This window comes from Protomyctophum parallelum (assembly GCF_964188405.1).
Source record: "Protomyctophum parallelum genome assembly, chromosome: 18".
Classification (NCBI taxonomy): Eukaryota; Metazoa; Chordata; class Actinopteri; order Myctophiformes; family Myctophidae; genus Protomyctophum; species Protomyctophum parallelum.
This window is the reverse complement of record NC_139716.1, coordinates 13,511,332-13,528,684: the sequence shown is the minus strand read 5'-3', so window position 1 is coordinate 13,528,684 and position 17,353 is coordinate 13,511,332. Positions and strand designations below refer to the sequence as shown.

The 17,353-nt window shown below is 42.4% G+C and overlaps 1 protein-coding gene across 1 annotated transcript in view; it reads right to left on the bottom strand.

Annotated features, from left to right (window-relative positions):
• The window catches only part of LOC310875967 (netrin receptor UNC5D-like), a gene marked incomplete at both ends in the record, with an annotated part of 180,852 nt that extends 163,499 nt beyond the window's left edge, over positions 1 to 17,353 (bottom strand). The window contains 3 exons of the mRNA XM_083789416.1: positions 14,907 to 14,973; positions 16,001 to 16,134; positions 17,314 to 17,353. Coding sequence (XP_083645542.1) covers positions 14,907 to 14,973; positions 16,001 to 16,134; positions 17,314 to 17,353 — 241 coding nt within the window. The remainder of the gene's footprint in view (positions 1 to 14,906; positions 14,974 to 16,000; positions 16,135 to 17,313) is intronic.

Sequence of the window (17,353 nt, the reverse complement as noted above, 5' to 3'; positions counted from 1 at the left end):
TCCAACAGAACCCGACATGTGCGTTTCACGTTCACGTATAAGCAGAGGAAACCCTGTAATTAAAGAGCGCCGACGTGCTCGTCGAAAGCAGTTCTACGGGGGTTCAGTGCGTTGCTCGAGGGCGGGGAACACACCGGCAACCTTTTGATTCCAATTAGAAGACAGCTCATAGTCATACCTCCTGAGCCACTGCCGCCCTTGAAAGCCTTAAAGACTTTTAACCTAATATCATGTAAAGTATAGCTACCAACCCCTTATCATTTATACACATTAATATTAATGTGATATATATCAAATATCAATGTCCTATTACTTATGATGTTATATACCTCTACAGTAGATTGTAATCTAACCTCACTCTCTGAAATGTGGTATGTTTATATATCCGATCACTTTGACTGCTCATTAATCATTAATGCATTCATTGGTTGAGCACTGCATTCATATACTGTAGCAGCATCTTTCTTCTTTAGAATTATTGACACTGATTGGGTGAATAGAACTGAAAGGAAAAAAAGAAGAAAAAGAAAACTTCATAGAGTAGATCTTTCAAACATTGTGTGACGGACAGACAGACAGACAGGCAGGCAGGCAGGCAGGCAGGCAGGCAGGCAGGCAGGCAGGCAGGCAGGCAGGCAGGCAGGCAGGCAGGCAGGCAGGCAGGCAGGCAGGCAGGCAGGCAGGCAGGCAGGCAGGCAGACAGACAGACAGCACAGTGCACTAATTTAACTATTTTATTGCTGCTAGCCATAATTGCAGTTAAGCTGCGTCCACTTTAACAGGATCTGCTTCCTCCCGGCTGTATAGCCCCTGTAAATTGACGTTCACCGCTTTCATATTATGGAGTATACGGGGGGGGGGGGGGGGGGGGTTCGTAGATGGCTGATGCCGTAGCCTAGCCTAGGGTGTACGATTATAATCATAGATAGCACAGAAAGAATTAAGTGGAAAAACACTAGTTGCCGATTCGATTAAGTGATTACGAAATTAATTGAATAATCAATTTGATTACGATTAATCGATTAATCGTCGCAGCCTTACAAAATACATACATCAATATGATCTATTAAATCGCATTACGCACACTGTAGCCTACATCATTTGGTGTTCACATATTCCAACAGGTAAGGAAGGACTGCAGTTCAGAATAAAAAAACAGCAACATTCTCTTCACACATGGAGCTGAAAATACAAGAGAATGTTTTGACATTGAATGCAAACTACAACAACAAGAGATAATGTGTTGATGAACCTGGAAAGGTTACTGAGCCAAATCCATTATGTGGTTGGCATATTGTATTCCGTAGGGAAGTCAGATCATTAAAATCTAATCAAATCATCTTTCTGAGAAGCACAACACCAGAGTGTCTGGAAATAATATAACATGTGAAGTCCTTCTCTTTGTTACTATGGAAATGACACCATGGAGTCATCACACGGCTTGGGGAGCATAGTTTTCCTGACACACATCAAGGCATAGAATGGATTAAATGACAACAAATGAAACCCTGTATAGGGCGCTTGCCAAGCTCAATGAATCAAAGTCACGTTTGGCTTTGCAACACATCAAGTGCAGTTAACCTGGGAGACTGACAATTATAAACTATTATATCTCCGCTGTACGTCGTACACCAGATACAGTATATGTCCGAAATATTAACATTTTCAGAGAATGAAAAGATGGTATATGGTGACTTTATACATTGTCAGATACTTGAATGTATCGTTGTATTATCATTGCTTTATACATAGCATAGGGACCGAGAGCTTGTAGATCTGCTATTTTCTTTTATCGTGACAATGTGGCGCAAATCTTAGAATATATATTCTTTCAGAGCTAAAGTTTTTTACTCAAATATTTGCTTCTGGGGGGGGGGGGGGTCTTCATCAGGTATACAATATGAATATGAAATTAATGAAAAATATGAAATGAATAATGTTCTTTCTCTTCCTAGAGATGAGCAACAAATTGCAACGTTTCGACCTTCGACCTTCATCAGGGCAAAACATATGAATATTAAATTCCTAGAGGACAGCAACAGGCCGTTCGGCTGGCTGTCCCCCAGGACGGAGACCACAGAGCAGTGTTGATTCCGCCGACTAAAACTAAGACAAAAAATGATTTGTCGACTACCTTTTTTCACTGACTAAAACTAAATGGAAACTAATTGAAAACTAAGCTATGATGACTAAAATGAAGAGTAGATATATTGACAATTTTGTCAACAATCAAAAACTAGACTAAAACGTTAGGAAGGGACTAGTGGACAAGAGATCCGGTATAAGTCATTTTACACTTGGTTGCCTCAAAATGTTACTTTAGTACAGTACTTTTAAAAGTACAGTAGGACAACACAAGTTGATAAATAATGAGGCCATTCATTAATAAACAATGACAGATATCCCCTCTCACTGGCTGTGGCTGTGTACTGATACTACTGTACGATACACAGGATATACAGTATGTGACATCACTGTGGTGATGATGGGCAGATAGTCAATGCCGTGCATGTCAAAATGAAACCACACAGACTTACAGTACGTTGCATTCTCATTCCCTTTGTCATGAACAAGAAAAACACATTTGTGTAACTGTAAGAAAAACACATTTGTGTAACTGTAAGAAAAACACATTTGTGTAACTGGAAGAAAAACACATTTGTGTAACTGTAAGAAAATCACATTTGTGTGTAAGAAAAACACATTTGTGTAGGCTAACTGTAAGAAAAACACATTTGTGTAGGCTAACTGTAAGAAAAACACATTTGTGTAACTGTAAGAAAAACACGTTTGTGTAACTGTAAGAAAAACACATTTGTGTCACTGGAAGAAAAACACATTTGTGTAACTGGAAGAAAATCACATTTGTGTGTAAGAAAAACACATTTGTGTAACTGTAAGAAAAACACATTTGTGTAACTAAGAAAAACACATTTGTGTAACTGTAAGAAAAACACATTTGTGTGTAAGAAAAACACATTTGTGTAACTGTAAGAAAAACACATTTGTGTAACTGTAAGAAAAACACATTTGTGTAACTGTAAGAAAAACACATTTGTGTAACTGTAAGAAAAACACATTTGTGTAACTGTAAGAAAAACACATTTGTGTGTAAGAAAAACACATTTGTGTAGGCTAACTGTAAGAAAAACACATTTGTGTAACTGTAAGAAAAACACATTTGTGTAACTGGAAGAAAAACACATTTGTGTAACTGGAAGAAAAACACATTTGTGTAACTGTAAGAAAATCACATTTGTGTAACTGGAAGAAAAACACATTTGTGTAACTGGAAGAAAAACACATTTGTGTAACTGTAAGAAAATCACATTTGTGTGTAAGAAAAACACATTTGTGTAACTGTAAGAAAAACACATTTGTGTAACTGTAAGAAAAACACATTTGTGTAACTGTAAGAAAAACACATTTGTGTAACTGTAAGAAAATCACATTTGTGTAACTGTAAGAAAAACACATTTGTGTAACTGTAAGAAAAACACATTTGTGTAACTGTAAGAAAAACACATTTGTGTAACTGTAAGAAAAACACATTTGTGTAACTGTAAAAAAAACACATTTGTGTAACTGTAAGAAAAACACATTTGTGTAACTGTAAGAAAAACACATTTGTGTAACTGTAAGAAAAACACATTTGTGTGTAAGAAAAACACATTTGTGTAACTGTAAGAAAAACACATTTGTGTGTAAGAAAAACACATTTGTGTAACTGTAAGAAAAACACATTTGTGTAACTGTAAGAAAAACACATTTGTGTAACTGTAAGAAAATCACATTTGTGTGTAAGAAAAACACATTTGTATAGGCTAACTGTAAGAAAAACACATTTGTGTAACTGTAAGAAAAACACATTTGTGTAACTAAGAAAAACACATGTGTAACTGTAAGAAAAACACATTTGTGTAACTGTAAGAAAAACACATTTGTGTAACTGTAAGAAAAACACATTTGTGTGTAAGAAAAACACATTTGTGTAACTGTAAGAAAAACACATTTGTGTAACTGTAAGAAAAACACATTTGTGTGTGAGAAAAACAGCCGGCGGGCGGTCCTCTGACATCACTCTGACCAGTACTAGCTGGGGGAACAAAATATTTTGAGAGGGTGGTCGGCGGCTAACATAGCCTACTTTTGGAAGTCCTTGATATGAAAACATGGGTCTGAGTGAGTACCACTGATAGTATATCTATAACAACATACATGTTTCATAAAACTGTTGAGATTTAGAAGACATTTAGAATCGGCTTCAGATCTTAATCGGTTAAATCCATCCGGTCAACAAATATTCTGAATCAAGGTCATTTGACTCAACTCTAGCTCAGGAAATGGCCTGTGGCAGAGACACTTATACTCTATTCACTCACAGACACTCTGAAATTAATCTCGCATTGAGATGACTTTGTACCATAAATGAAGGTGAGTAATATAATTTGGCCGTGCCCCGTGTGTGTGTGTGTGTGTGTGTGTGTGTGTGTGTGTGTGTGTGTGTGTGTGTGTGTGTGTGTGTGTGTGTGTGTGTGTGTGTGTGTTCGCTCGCTCGCGTGCGAAGAGGATGGATGAAATGATGGCGGTGGTGGTGATGGGGGGGGAGTCTGTGAATATGACATAGAAATTCTTGAAGAATAAACTCCATGACCACAGGCCATTAAAAATTCATAAATGACAGACATACTGTATGTGTTAAAGTAGGAATTCTACCCCCCGAAAACAATAGGCTACTGTACCAATGCACAGAATGTCCTGCTGCTATAGGGGCCGTCGCTGCATTATGAAGGAGAACAAAGTTAAATGAATCTGGAAATGTGTTGTATTGCAAAAAAAACTAATCAAGTAAAGTCTGGGGGCCATTTCATTTTTGCAATGGCAGATTCGTCTGGCTATATACGCAAGGCTGGAGGGTATAAAAAGGTTTTCTCCAAACTTTGGCCCTGCACACATGCACAGATGCGCACATGCACAGATGCACGGATGCACGGATGCACACACGCACGGATGGCGTTTGCAGGAATTAATCATTACCTTGGCCTGGGACCATCTGCCTGGGCACACACATCTTTGCATGAATGAATTAATTAATAATCATGTTTGCCTTCAATTTCCTAAAAAATACTAAGTCAGGTGTCTTAGCCTACAGAGATTGACAGGTGTAATGTCAGGCTGCTACATCCCCTTCACTTCATCACATCACATTCACTAATGTAAACTAAAAATCACACCTTTTTGTCTTCAATGTTTGTGTTAAAACACAATGTTTGTGTTTACACACACCCTCAACTGGACATAGGAGCGCTCCTCAACAACCATAAAACAACAACATGCACACTCTCCCAGACAGCCTACCTAGTATTGAAGTGTAAGTAGTCGTGTTGAGTATTGAAGACTGCAGTGTCCAGACAGCATACTAGTATTGAAGTATAAGTAGCCTATTGTGTTGAGTATTGAAGACTGCAGAGTGTCCAGACAGCCTACTAGTATTGAAGTATAAGTATAGTGTTGAGTATTGAAGACTGCGTGACCGAGTGTGCAACAACAGCTAATTTCTTTCAACTCACTTCCAAATTACAAATGAGCGAGATAGCACCCCATATAGCATAGCAGCAGACAACATATGGGCACAATACATGAAAATCCATTCAGCAAAAAAATACAATGATGACCTTTGATGTCTTCAATCAGGTAGTAATCCATAATCAAGGGCGGACGCTGTTGTTGTGGAGTTGCCCAGTAAAAGCTGAAGTCCTCAGGATACAACTAATTAGGCTAGCTCCTCTATACTGCAGTGCAGACTTCCTATCTTTCCAAAGACTTTGCAACAGACCTTTGACATTGTGAGGCTAACATTTAGGATACGCTCAGAGAGGCTTCTCGTTTATATTTAATCATAAACAAAGAAAAACTATTCTGGCACATTTCTAGAAACAACTAAAGCACATGATGACAGGCAGTCATCAGGCAGGCATGACCAATCAATCTATGCAGGTACAGATAAGATGGACATACTAGGCAGTGCCAGTGGCTAAGGATCCAAATAGGAATAGATTAATAATAAATAATAATAATAATTGTAATAATAATAATACACCCACTGCCATATTTGCTAAATTGAATGCAGTGATTGCATCCTGGGCCTAGTTCAAACATACAGTAGGTGGATATACGCCCCTGACACACGTGACTGACGGTTCATTCCAGCCCAGCCTAGTGTATACTATAGGAAACTCTCACATCACATGATGTTAACATGTTTTCTTTTCCGTTCTTCTCACAGCATAATATCCTTGTCCGCTCATGAAGACAAACGTCGCCATGAAGCCGATCCCACTGGTTTCTCGATGGCGGAAACACAGTAAAATGTCAAGGACTCGTCAGATAGTGCTGCTCAATGGGGCAGCAAATGGACAATAACAGGCAACCGCTGTTGATCTGTGTTTGTCCTTCGTGACGAAAATGCCTATTTTGCCGTCAGTGTGTGCGTGTGTGCGTGCGTGCGTGCGTGCGTGTGTGTGTGTGTGTTTGTGCGGAGGGGTGTAACAGGAGGAGTGTGTCTCTGGGGACATGAAGTCCAGAACCCACTCGATGACCTTCCAAAATGATGGAAGTCCTGCCGTAGCCACCAACCAACCAACCTCCCCCAGGTAATCCTCCTAACAGCAGATCGTCTTCCCGCCTCATCTAGGCCACGTACGTCCGTCTTGCTTTCCGTTGCTGTTGGGAAGAAACCTTCTTTCTTTTCTTTTCTATTTAGGTTTTATGACAGAAGCCCAGGGGCAAGTATTAAACGGACATAACAAAATATAAAAATAAAACTCAATCCCCTCTATCGCACCCTCGATGCCCCCGAAAGAAGAAACCTTCTAATGTATAATAATAATAAGGCACTCAAGGTCGCCGTACGACAAGTTAAAAACAGTTGAGACAAAACACAGTTAAAAGCAAAAGCAGACAATGTATGTATAGCTTGCAGCAGAAAACACAGAATATATCCTTATCCATATTTAAAGATTTTTGTTTTTGTTTTTATAATGCCCTGCTAACTTCGTCACCAATGGTTAACAGGTGACTTCTGAGACACAATTTCAGGGGGAAAAAAGAAAAGGAAAAACCTCCCCAATGTCCCCCCCAGTGTCCCCCAAGTACCTCCCCAATGTCCCCCCCAGTGCCTCCCTATAGTGACTCCCCAGTGTCTCCCCAGGCGCGAAAAATCCTGCTTGGGGCGCCAGAGTGCCCAGGACCGGCCCTGACTATACACTGGATACACCCCTCTCTCTCTCTCTCTCTCTCTCTGTGTCTAAAGGCTGTTCATTCTCCATTCCTTATGCTCCATGCTCCTTATGACTGGAGTCACGACTCATTAGAGACGGCTGACCTTGTGGGGAATGAAGGTCGGGGGTGTAAGCGGTGTCACAGAGCCACACCGTAGCAAGTAACTTAGCGTAACGTGTGTGTGTGTGTGTGTGTGTGTGTGTGTGTGTGTGTGTGTGTGTGTGTGCGTGCGTGCGTGCGTGCGTGCGTGCGTGCGTGCGTGCGTGCGTGCGTGCGTGCGTGTGAAATAGGTGCTGCTATAGTCCAGGAAGCAGACTAATGGTCCTCTGCTTTCTAGTGTGAAATGAAGCCTGGAGCCTGGAAGGAACTGGAATACTGGAATAAAAACAAAAAGACATTTCCTCTCTGTATGCTTTTCTTTATACCATGATATGTGTGGGGAGCTTTTTGTTGTTGAATACATATTTTTTCTTCTTTGTATATCTTTTCTTTGGTATTCATTTTTGGCTCATGTTTAGTTTTAACTAGGGTCGATAGTCGTAATGTTTCTGCAATTATGTGAGACAACTATGTGTTATGCTATACTGATCTAGAAGGCACTTGTAGAAGAAGATTTGCATACGATTTATTTTTTGAATATTGGTTATTAGGGGCGGCGGTGGCTCAGGGGTAGAGTGCCTGGATGTTCGAACCCGGGCTCCCCCAGAGTTACTGTCAAAATGTCCTTGAGCAAGATACTGAACCCCTAATTGCACCCGATGTGCTAGTTGGTGCCTTGCATGGTTTCCGCTGCCTTCGGTGTATGAATGCGTGTGTGAATGGGTGAATGTAATGCACAATCTCTGTAAAGCGCCTTGGATAAAGGCGCTATATAAATGCACCATTTATTATCCACTCCCCCTCGAAAACATTTCATTTATTTCGGAAAGAAATTGTATTGAAGGGGAAGTGGTTAACCAGGCTAGCAAAATGTGTCCATTCCTGTATTTCTCATACACACAAGCATGCTTAACATGGATAAGAGTACCAGTAGGTAAGACAGGCTTATTCACAGTCAATTCTTTCCTTCTTCTGTGTACTTTTGAATGCCTTTTCATGACTTTTGTAAATCACCTTGAATTGTCCTTGTGTATGAAACACTGCTGTAGCTAGCACAAAGGAAAAGGCCGGGGGCTTCAAGGTTTTCATGTTTTTAGTTTTGTGAACTTTTGTAGCCCATAAATCACTTGTTAACGTCACTGTAGTTTCTATTATACCATGGCAGTGGTTGAGGAGGCATTTCTATTTATTTATCTGCAGTACCACACAATACATTTTATTTTTCTAAATTTGTCGAACATTTTCAGAAATAAAAACATCTAGACACTCACAACGTGATACGATGCGTTGTGAGCTTAAACCATAAAACTGTACTAATTCTAGCCCGGGGTCCCCCAGGGCTAGATACTCCTTTTCATATTGGAATAATTAATCCAGCTGCTATCACCATCACACAGGTTAATTAGGGGTAAATGTTAATTAGCAGACACTATTAAAAAAGACAGATGGCCACTGACGACCTTATGACCCCCGTGTGTGTGTGTGTGTGTGTGTGTGTGTGTGTGTGTGTGTGTGTGTGTGTGTGTGTGTGTGTGTGTGTGTGTGTGTGTGTGTGTGTGTGTGTGTAATTGTGGCCATGATGATACATCGTATTTAAGCTTGTTTTGTAAGTAATTTACATTTAAAATGACACCTAATCCATGCCACCCAGTAACTGCTACGTTTGTCCAAACAGAATCATAATAAGTAACCCACCGTTATGGGTCTGTTTGGCCCAAAAGGCACAGGTTGGAAAATAGCAAAAACTGTAAGAAAAATACTGAAAACTTGCCAGAGAGATCCTTGATGCAGAGATGAAGTGGTCTTTTTTTATTCACCTTTTTGAGTGGTGCAACCACTCCAAAGAACAGCAATGTCCGTCCGTCCCTAAGGTCCGTCCTCACCAATGTGACTATGAGTACCAGTAGGGGCAAAAGTGGCGCTGTTGTGCCAGAAACAGAGAGAGAGAGATAGAGAGTTGCCCTGTTGCCTGATAATTACAGAGAGAGAGAGAGAGAGAGAGGCAGGGGGAGAGGGGAAAGGGGAGAGGAGAGTTGCACCACTCAGTTCACACGGGTGTGATTTTACACAGACGACCAGTGATCAAAATGAAATAGAACAAAAGTGTTTACGACACTAACTGGACAGCTTGGCTCTCATGGGTCTTTCCACCTCAACAGTCCTACCTTCAATTACCTGCAGTGGCAGGTCTCCCTACTTATATAGGCTAAGCCCCTCCCACTGGACCATACCAACGCTGAATTGATTACACAATTTAACCAGTTCATTTCGCAATGTCCAGATCGAGAGATTACATTTCACCTACACCTATTTAAAGTGACACATATATATTATTCAACACATTATCCACATAATCATATAAACATAATAATTAGAGTACTCAGTTTCCCACTTTACACAAGACCAATGTTTGTATGTTCCCTATAGACGAATTCAGAAACGGGTCTCATGGTCGCAGCTTACGTATTTCCTGTAGGTGGACCCGCACCTCTTCTACTACATTGAATGGTAGAGTGACTGATGTTAGTCTTCCTCAAACGTTACTCTTTTACCTGCTTTTTACTAACACTAACATTACAAAGATGCCCAGATGAACCTGTGTGTATAGTTTATGGCTGCTCCAACAGTAGTGGCAACATCCTCCTATATATCCTTGACATGAACATGTGTTAGAGAACCACCGTTTTTAACCAACGAGACACAAGCTGTGGTGTCAGGAATGACCTGATCCAGACATCCTCTTTAAATTACCCTTGATGTGAAGCTATAAACTAATTTCTCCTATTTCTTGCCACTAATAAATGTGACCTGAACGTCCCGGTGACAAATTGGAATTGATTTCAGTCTTGGCAGACCATTCTGCAGGGGTTGCGACCCCGGATGCTAAAAAAGTGTATTTAAAAAAAAGAAAATCCATATTAGAATTCTGCTCATTGCAGCTTCTGGCTCACAAGTTTCTCGCCCCTATAGCTCGCCGTGTGACGCGTCTTTTTTTCCAAATAGCTATTTGTTAGCTGTTTTCTAATAGCTGTAGGGTTGAAGTGGTGTAGTAATAATCAAAATCAACAAAGTGGTAAATGGTGCATTTATATAGCGCCTTTATCCAAGGCGCTTTACAGAGATTGGGCATTACATTTACCACATTCACACACATGCCGGAGGAATTACCATGCAAGGCACATACCTGCACATTGGGAGCAATATTTAGGGTTCAGAGTCTTGCTCAAGGACCCTTCAACACCGGGTTTGAACTGGAAACTGGGAACCTTGTGGTTGCCTACGGTCACTCTACCCCAGAGCCACTGCCACAACAGTGACTATAGTAACTAAAGTTTTTAAATAATCAAAGTGGGGTAAAAGGTACAATAGTTACCTGTGAGTTGTAAGGGAGTAGACTAGAGGTAGGATTATTGGTAATTAACCACTTTTGTAGAGGTTTGGGTTGTTTGAGGGGTGGCTTGATGTAACTCCAAATGTGGACAAGAAAAAACGCAAGTTTTATTAAAAGAAAACATTTATGAGTTTTGGAGATGCTCTATAATATTGTCTGAATCAACTTTGTCTGTGTTTGTTTACGTACTAAAAGAGTGACTTTAGAGAGCTGTTTCAGTGTACAATGTAAGTCAACGAGGAGCATATTTTGAATGATCAACTTCTAATCACTGGAGCAATATTTTTTTATTTGGAGTTCCATCATGCATGGCATGGTAACTACACAACCCAAATATCAACAAAAAGTGGTCTTACTCTTACCCTTTAAAGGACGTTATTGAAAAGTGCAGGACAACGACATTATTCAAGGTGCTTCTAAAGTCCTTCTGTTTTGGCACAAGTATGAACTGAGCCAATCTGCACCATTCTTAATAGGGATGCACCGATCCGATACTCGTATCGGAGATCGGCGCCGATCCAGGCTAAAATTCTAGATCGGTTATCGGATCGGTGGCCGATCCATTATCCGATCCGATCCGATCCGATAATTATGTGTAATTACAGTATGAAAACAACTCTACCTCCTCTGTGACACAGCAGTGTAGTATTGACAGTATAACATGTGGAATGCAGCCAGGCTAGCCTGCGCACACATTAACCTGGTCTAATTGTTGCAGTTATTTAATAAATAATTCAGTGCATTTATATCTGTGTTTGTTACATTTTGTTTTACAAAGTTGGGAAAGTAATGTTTAAGTCAAGCCTTGATGTTGCCTTACACAAAATAATGATTCCAGACTCCACACAGTGAGGCATACAGCTTAATAGGTTATTACGTTTCTTTGTGGGGGGGATCGGATCGGTACTCTGTATCGGCAGATACTGGACCCCCATGTATCGAAATCGGTATTGAATGCCAAAAAGCCGGATCGGTGCATCCCTAATTCTTAAGTCAATAAAGTAATATGAAATAGCATGGAAAAGTCACTGTTTACAAGCTCCGTCATGTCACTCTATAGCAACGTGATTGATCTGTGTCTGTCTGTCTGTCTGTCTGTCAGCCCACATACAGCAGGGCTCCCAAAGGACAAATGTTAACGCCCTCCCACCAGATTCTGCAGTGTATATTGTGCCCAGCGTGGCTCCTCTTGGACATACAAGGTTTCCAGATAGAATGTAGTGAAGTGGAACTTGTGCTGATCTGACTGGTAGTCTCGAAGCATGTAATCACAGGTGAATTATGTTCACCTTGATGTAGTCTACTACAGTAATTAATTATCAATGCCGACATGGATAAAAAACATAAGCGGGTGTGTGCGTGTGTGTGTGCGCGAGCGTGCGAGTGTGTGCAGTGTGTGTGCACGCGGGTGCGTGTGTGCGTGTCTGTGTGTGAGTGTGTGCACGCGGGTGCGTGCGTGCATGTGTATGTGTGCATGTGCACGTGACGTGTCACGTGTGCATGCAGTGTGCCTTTTCCATAGGTGCCATAAGCTGCCATAAGCCTCGACCAAGCACCACATGTAGTCCAGTGTCCTTTTCTGATGTCCGATAGGGGGGGGGGGGGGGGGGGGGGGTCAAGGGCATGGGGGTGGAGGGGGTGTCTCTCTTTATCTGCTTACCCAGCTGGTTGCTTCAGAAGACTAAGCACTGGTTTTGCGTGCGTGCGTGCGTGCACAATGTGTGCATGTGTGTGTGTGTGTGTGTGTGTGTGCATGCATGTACCTGCTTGCTTGCATGCCTGTGTATATGAAACGCGAGCACTAGCCCATTCTGGCCGGGAACCCCTTTTGGTGTTTTAAGCATCATGTTATAGATCTACTCTATGTTATCGAAGCTCATAGCGCGGAATGAGCCGCGCTACGAGCTTGAGCTTGTGGTCTGTTTTAATCGTGAAAATGTGGTGCAAATTTGGAATATATACCGGTATATATTCTTTCAGAGCGAACATTTTTAACTCAAATCTTTGCTTCTGGAACAACATATGTTCAGATTGGAGTCGGAGGCCAAATACATATTATTTTTGGGGTCCTTGACGTGAAATAGTTGGAGAACCGCACTGACATGACAGACACATACAGTAGGGTTTTCCAGAAAACATCAGAACATGTTGTAGAATGGAGCTGCAGGTCTAAACTAAACAGAAGGCATTATATGGATGATCACAGGGCCATGGTTATGGATGCGGTTTACATTGAAACATGTTCAACACAGACCTCAGTGAAGGTGTTTCTGTTCTGAGTATTAATGTCATATTGATCTGTGGAAACGCTGCTGAGGCCACAGTTGATTTTAAAGTGTGTCCTTGGGGTGTCCTGCGAGCACGCGGCGGGAGGGACAATGCACGGAAATTCGATCTTGTTTGGATATCATGGATGCAAAAATGTCAAGGCAGGGCATTGCGAATTCTATACGTTGTTGTTGAAGGAGTGATGGACTCAGGAACATGCGTGGCACATGACACTTTTTCATTTCAAGGATTTGAGTTAAAAATGTTTGCTTTAAAAAAAAAGGTATATTCAAAGATTTGCACACATTCTTTTTTAATACAACAGCAGATCTACAAGGTCATAGCACATAGTAGTCCGCTATATGAGCTTGTAGAAAAAAAAATACATATTAGAATTCTGCTCATTGCAGCTTCTGGCTCACAAGTTTCTCGCCCCTATAGCTCGCCATGTGACGCGTATTTTTTTCAAATAGCTATTTGTGAGCTGTTTTCTAATAGCTGTATAGGGTTGAAGTGGTGTAATAATAATAAAAATCAACAAAGTGGTAAATGGTGCATTTATATAGCGCCTTTATCCAAGGCGCTTTAGGTCACATTCTCACCTAATACTTCGGTAGACTCGAATGCGTATTGGCGGGGAAATTGGGATTCTTGCATATTTAATTGGCCTTCACACTGTCATTCGCACGAATCGCAGCAATTGGAAACGCAGCGGGGGGACCTTTATCAATGTGTTCCATTCATAAACTAGCCTACACAGTGAAATATACAGTATGGTGATAAAATTACACTCATAACGTGCATGTGTTCTGCCGTCTGGGACCCCCTCTCTCTCTCTTTCTCTCTCTACGCACGCAGCCGCCACACACTGTTCTTTTGGGCATGGAGGCACAGCGCTGCATGAGCGCACTGATATAACTCCCCAGTCCCCACACAGTGACAGCACTCCATGTTTACGGCACGCACAGACAGACAGACAGACAGACAGACAGACAGAATATTCTGTAGGCTATAATAGGCTACACTGCAGTGTTTTTATGTGTTTTCTTAAGCAATTGATTAATGTACACGTCCTCATTTCGATCAGGGCTTCAGTCCACAGTAACGGGACATCTTTGCGCTGCGTAAAATATGCCTTCTCCGTCTCCAACTGTGTTCAGCTCCTCACCCGCCACATTGTTTGCTTCATTTCCTTTATTTACTGCGGATTGCATTCACACCTGCACCGAATCGTAGTCAAGTGCGATTGGAAGCGAAGCGAAACCCCCGTTTTTGGGCGGAGTAAAATGCGGTTCTTTGCTGCGCATTATGATTCGAATGGGCCTTCACACCTGCCAAACGAAGCGCACTTTCTGAAAATGCGCAGCAGGATTCGTTTTAATCGCAGCAAAGCTCTCTGGTGAGAATGTGACCTTACAGAGATTGGGCATTACATTTATACCACATTCACACACCGATGTCGGAGGAAACCATGCAAGGCACCAACCAGCACATCAGGAGCAATTAGGGGTTTAGAGTCTTGCTCAAGGACACTTCGACACTAACTCCGGGGGAGATGGTTATTATGGTCACTGTGAAGAGAATTAAGTAGGGTTTGCACCTTCAGATGCATGTTTTTAATGAATCAAAAAGATAAATACAGCTTACTGAAGTGAATGTGAAAACAATAATATATATACTTGTGTATATATATATATAATATATAGTTAGACAAAGGTCTTCTTGAGCGATACTGCTGGGAGCATACAGTTAGTTAATACTAAGTATATCGATCTAAAATTTGCCAAACCATGCTGCTATTCTCCACACACATAATTGGGGCGGTGGGGTTCTCCTTTGGTCTCCTCCTTTTGGAAGACCTTTCCACCAGGCTGCTTCTTCCATGTCAGCTTGACGTCTCCACTCACCCCTCGCTGCTTCAGTTTCTCTTTAACCTGAAAGAGACACAGAACATGAAGACTTCACCCATCTGGTACCTTGTTATTCACCTCAGCAGAGATTAGGTTGTTGGACTTGGACTTGAACCTACAGTCTATAGAGACCATAGATGGTGAGTTTGGTGAGTTTGAGTGGTCGCACCACTCAATAGATAGATGCCTCATTGGCCGCTGCAGTTCTTTGGAGCGATGTGTGTTGAAGGAGGGGCGGAACAATTTACACTGGGGGAGGAGTTACGTCGGAAGTGTGGAAGGCACGTTACGTCACGCTGCCACTCAAGTGATTACTGGCCAATCACGGCGCATCTTTTCCGGGACTTATCAGACCCGAACATGCGCTCGGTGCTTTGCAAGGAATCTCGGGGAGAGTTTTGCCCTCCTTTGAGCACACATACTGTACGCTCCAGAGCCCTCCCTTGAGCACAGATACGCTCCAGAGCCCTCCCTTGAGCACACATACGCTCCAGAGCCCTCCCTTGAGCACACATACTGTACGCTCCAGAGCCCTCCCTTGAGCACAGATACGCTCCAGAGCCCTCCCTTGAGCACACATACGCTCCAGAGCCCTCCCTTGAGCACAGATACGCTCCAGAGCCCTCCCTTGAGCACATATATACGCTCCAGAGCCCTCCCTTGAGCACACATACGCTCCAGAGCCCTCCCTTGAGCACACATACGCTCCAGAGCCCTCCCTTGAGCACACATACACTCCAGAGCCCTCCCTTGAGCACACATACACTCCAGAGCCCTCCCTTGAGCACACTTATACGCTCCAGAGCCCTCCCTTGAGCACACATACACTCCAGAGCCCTCCCTTGAGCACACATACACTCCAGAGCCCTCCCTTGAGCACACATATGCTCCAGAGCCCTCCCTTGAGCACACATACACTCCAGAGCCCTCCCTTGAGCACACATACACTCCAGAGCCCTCCCTTGAGCACACATACACTCCAGAGCCCTCCCTTGAGCACACTTATACGCTCCAGAGCCGGGAATATGTCTATGCTATTAAAGACACTCACCTGCTTCAAGATGGCCTCCATCACGGCAGGATCATTCAGGTCCACAGTGGGGTCGTCCAGGGTCACCTTCAGTTTCAACACCTGCTTCGGCTCTGTGGGAACGACGGGGGGCTCTGTGGGGACGAGGGGGGGCTCTGTGGAGACGAGTGCATGTGTTTAGTTAAGAGACGAGGGGGGGGGGGGGGACTCTATGGAGGCTGTGTTGATGATGATGCTAAACCTTCTACGTCAATCATCAGCATTTCTGAACTAGTTGCAATTTGAACAGACTTTGTTTTAACACACACACACACACACACACACACACACACACTCATCCAGACTGGATGCTATACTGATGCTCAATAACAGAACAGTAAACGGTAAGCCTGGGAACGTCCACATCTACTGTTTATCTGTTTCTCTGCAAACAGTAACGGTATACCTGGCCTGGGACATCTGGGCACCGGGCAGTACTCCCAGCATTTGTCTGTTATTATGGTGTAGCACATAGAGTTATATATCTATAGAGAAGACACCCGAGTTCTCCTCCCATCCACTTGCATTAAGTTGCTCAAAAGCGCATGAGGCGGATTCACTCCTCCTTCCTGGTAGGAACAGAGTGCATTCTGGGATTGATTGGTTACAAACACATGAACGCGCTGCCGTTGACTATCATTGTGCCGTTTGTGCGCGTTCACGTATGAAACATTCGTTCACGTGTCATGGCCCCAATCACATGAACGTGCACAATGATGCACCATAGGACCATAGGAAGTGTAGCAGGTCAGCTCGGGTTCGTTGGTAGAAGTCTCAGATGCTGAGGACAGGGGAAAAGTACCAGTGTTGTGGGAGAGAGGCTGTCTGGGTTACAGTGTTTCTGAGCAAGACCCTTAACCGCTCCCAAGTACAAAAAATGTTTGTAACCCAATCCAAACCGCCTACTATATTTAGGAGACCGGCTGTGTGTACCATTTCGCCTCTAGTGGCTCCAATGAAGTTCACCCATCTTCATACATAGACCATCTTTGCTGGTCCTACATTTTGAACAAACATGGGAAAATACTCATTCCTATACTCTGCCACCTACCTATGTGGAATGCCCCGACATTTTCCTTTAGTTTAAAGGATATGTTTAATTGGATTTCTTCTTAATTTGTACACATCGATGGCATCTCTAAATTCAAGTCTACGTGATCTGATTGAGTTTATGGAGACAGTGTTGTAGGATCTTTGGAATAGCACAATGTCAGCTAAAATCTGTTTTGGGGTGGATTTTCTCTTTATGTAAATAAAAAACCATGAATGCGGTAGCCTATGCTATAGCTACTTACCTGACAAAACACTGAAGAACACAAAGAGCTGGCAAAACAT